The sequence below is a fragment of the Gekko japonicus genome, unplaced genomic scaffold (assembly GCF_001447785.1).
Source record: "Gekko japonicus isolate JY-2015 unplaced genomic scaffold, Gekko_japonicus_V1.1 scaffold8473, whole genome shotgun sequence".
Lineage (NCBI taxonomy): Eukaryota > Metazoa > Chordata > Lepidosauria > Squamata > Gekkonidae > Gekko > Gekko japonicus.
In genome coordinates, this window is record NW_015161685.1 from 6,459 (window position 1) to 8,636 (window position 2,178).

Consider the following 2,178-nt stretch of genomic DNA (forward strand, 5'->3'; position numbering starts at 1 on the left):
CACGACTTTTCTTGATGACAGAGAAATCAACAGAGGGAGGTTGGAACAAGTCCTGACGTGGGTAGCTCAGACAAGCCCGATCTTGCCAGACCTCGGAAGCTAAGCAGGGCTGAACCTCGCAAGTAACTGGAAGGGCAACCTCCAAGGAATGCCAGAGGTGCAAGGCAGGGGCAGGCTTTACTCAGCCACCCCTCTGACTATCCTCCAGGCCCCCAATAGGGGTCAGTCACCAGAGCTCAACATGACTCACATGCATGAGGAAAGGTTAAGGCGCTTAGGGCTCTTGAGCTTGGAGAAACGACGACTCAGGGGTGACATGATTGAGGTTTATAATATTATGCATGGGAAAGAGCAGGTTGAGAAAGAGGTACTTTTCTCCCTTTCTCACAATACAAGAACTCCTTGTGGGCACTCCATGAAATTGCTGAGCGGTCGGGTTAGAATGGATAAAAGGAAGTCCTTCTTCACCCAAAGAGTGATTAACACTTGGAATTCACTGCCACAGGAAGTGGTGGCGGCTACAAGCATGGACGGCTTCAAAAAGGAATTAGATAGGCATATGGAGCAGAGGTCCATCGGTGGCTATTAGCCACATAGTCTAGATAGGAACTCTCGGTCTGGGGCAAGGGATGCTCTGTATTCCTGGTGCTTGGGGGGGGGGTCAACAGTGTGAGGGCTTCTAATGTCCTGGCCCCACTGGTGGACCTCCTGAGGGCACCTGGTATTTCTGGCCACTGTGTGAAACAGAGTGTTGGACTGGATGGGCCTTTGGCCTGATCCAACATTGGCGTCTCTTATGTTCTTATGTTCTTATGCATGCATACACACACACACGAAAAATACACAAGAGAGAGAGAGAGGCTGGAATAGGAAAGGAGATGCCTTAGCGTTGCCAACTTCAGGCTGGGAAATTCTTGGGAATTTGGGGTCAGAGCCTGGGGAAGGCGGGGTTTGGGGAGGGGAAGGGCCTCAGCGGGGTACAGGGCTATCGAGTCTACCCTCCAAAGCAGCCATTTTCCCCAGGGGAAGGGATCATCATCTGGGAATCAACTGTAGTAGTGGGAGATCTCCAGTCTCCACCTGGAGGTTGAAAATGAGAGATCACGGGAGGAAGTGGAGCTCCAAAAACAGCATCTGTGACAGAAATAACGAAGAGCCCATAAAGACATGCTTGCAGAATCATTTGCTGTAGTCGTTCCGTAGAAAATTTTCTTCTATTACTGCTCACACTCAAACGAATGCTGCGCAATGTAAGCGACCCGTTTCACAAGAATGGCTTTATCTGAGGGTGTAGCAACCCCAATTCTTATCCATTTCTACTGATCAACTCTTGAAGGACACAGTCCATATTGACTCTCTAAACAAACCTCCGTGTGTTGAGTGGCCCCCTATGGGACTGGGTCTTGGAGTCCCACTGGCAGCTGCCCGCGGGGCCCGGCTCCGCCAAGAGGTGGGTGCTGCATCTTAGGAGTCTGCCCACGGTAAACGGGCAGCCGTTGGGGGCAGCTCTCTCCTGGGGGCAGCTTGTCACGGAGGAGGCTTACCCCCCCCCCTCCTCTCCCCGTGCAGGTATCGGGATCGGGATGCTGCTGGTCTCCTCGCTGGTCTCCCTCTACTACAACGTCATAATCGCCTGGACCTTCTACTACTTGGGCATGTCCTTCCAGAGCCCCCTGCCCTGGTCCTGTGATGCCCCGCAGAACGCCCACCTCTGCCAGGCCCAGGTGATCCTGCAACCGTGCTGGGGGGGGAGGGTGTTCGTGAAGCAAGAGATGCTGGAGGCGGGGGGGCTTTGGGATGAAAGGGGCCGCTGCTTCCCCCCAGCAGCCCTGCTGAGTCCCACTCAGTGTGGTTCAGTCCACTGAGAGCCAGATTGGTCCCAGCTATGGTTGCCACCTCTGGGTTGGGAGATTCTTGGAGATTATGGGGGTGGCGCCCAGAGAGGGCAGGGTTTCTTTCACTTATTAGATTTCTAGGCCGCCCTCCCTTGCAAGCAGGGCTCAGGGCGGCTTACAACAGGAATATACAAGAAATATATGTTTTTAAAAAATTAAAGTCGGTATGAAAAAAGCTGCGGTGGCTCAAGTGGTTAAGACGCTGAACTGCAGGCTGTGGAAGGTCGGTAGTTCAGCAGTTCGAGACCCGAGTGTGCCGCGTGACGGAGTGAGCTCCCGTCTC

At 53.4% G+C, this 2,178-nt stretch overlaps 1 protein-coding gene across 1 annotated transcript in view; it reads left to right on the plus strand.

Moving 5' to 3' along the window:
• The window catches only part of LOC107125892 (sodium- and chloride-dependent neutral and basic amino acid transporter B(0+)-like), a gene marked incomplete at both ends in the record, with an annotated part of 2,366 nt that extends 642 nt beyond the window's left edge, over window positions 1-1,724 (plus strand). Inside the window, one exon of the mRNA XM_015429351.1 lies at window positions 1,570-1,724. Within this exon, the coding sequence (XP_015284837.1) occupies window positions 1,570-1,724 (155 nt within the window). The remainder of the gene's footprint in view (window positions 1-1,569) is intronic.
• Between the last annotated feature and the right edge of the window lie 454 nt (window positions 1,725-2,178).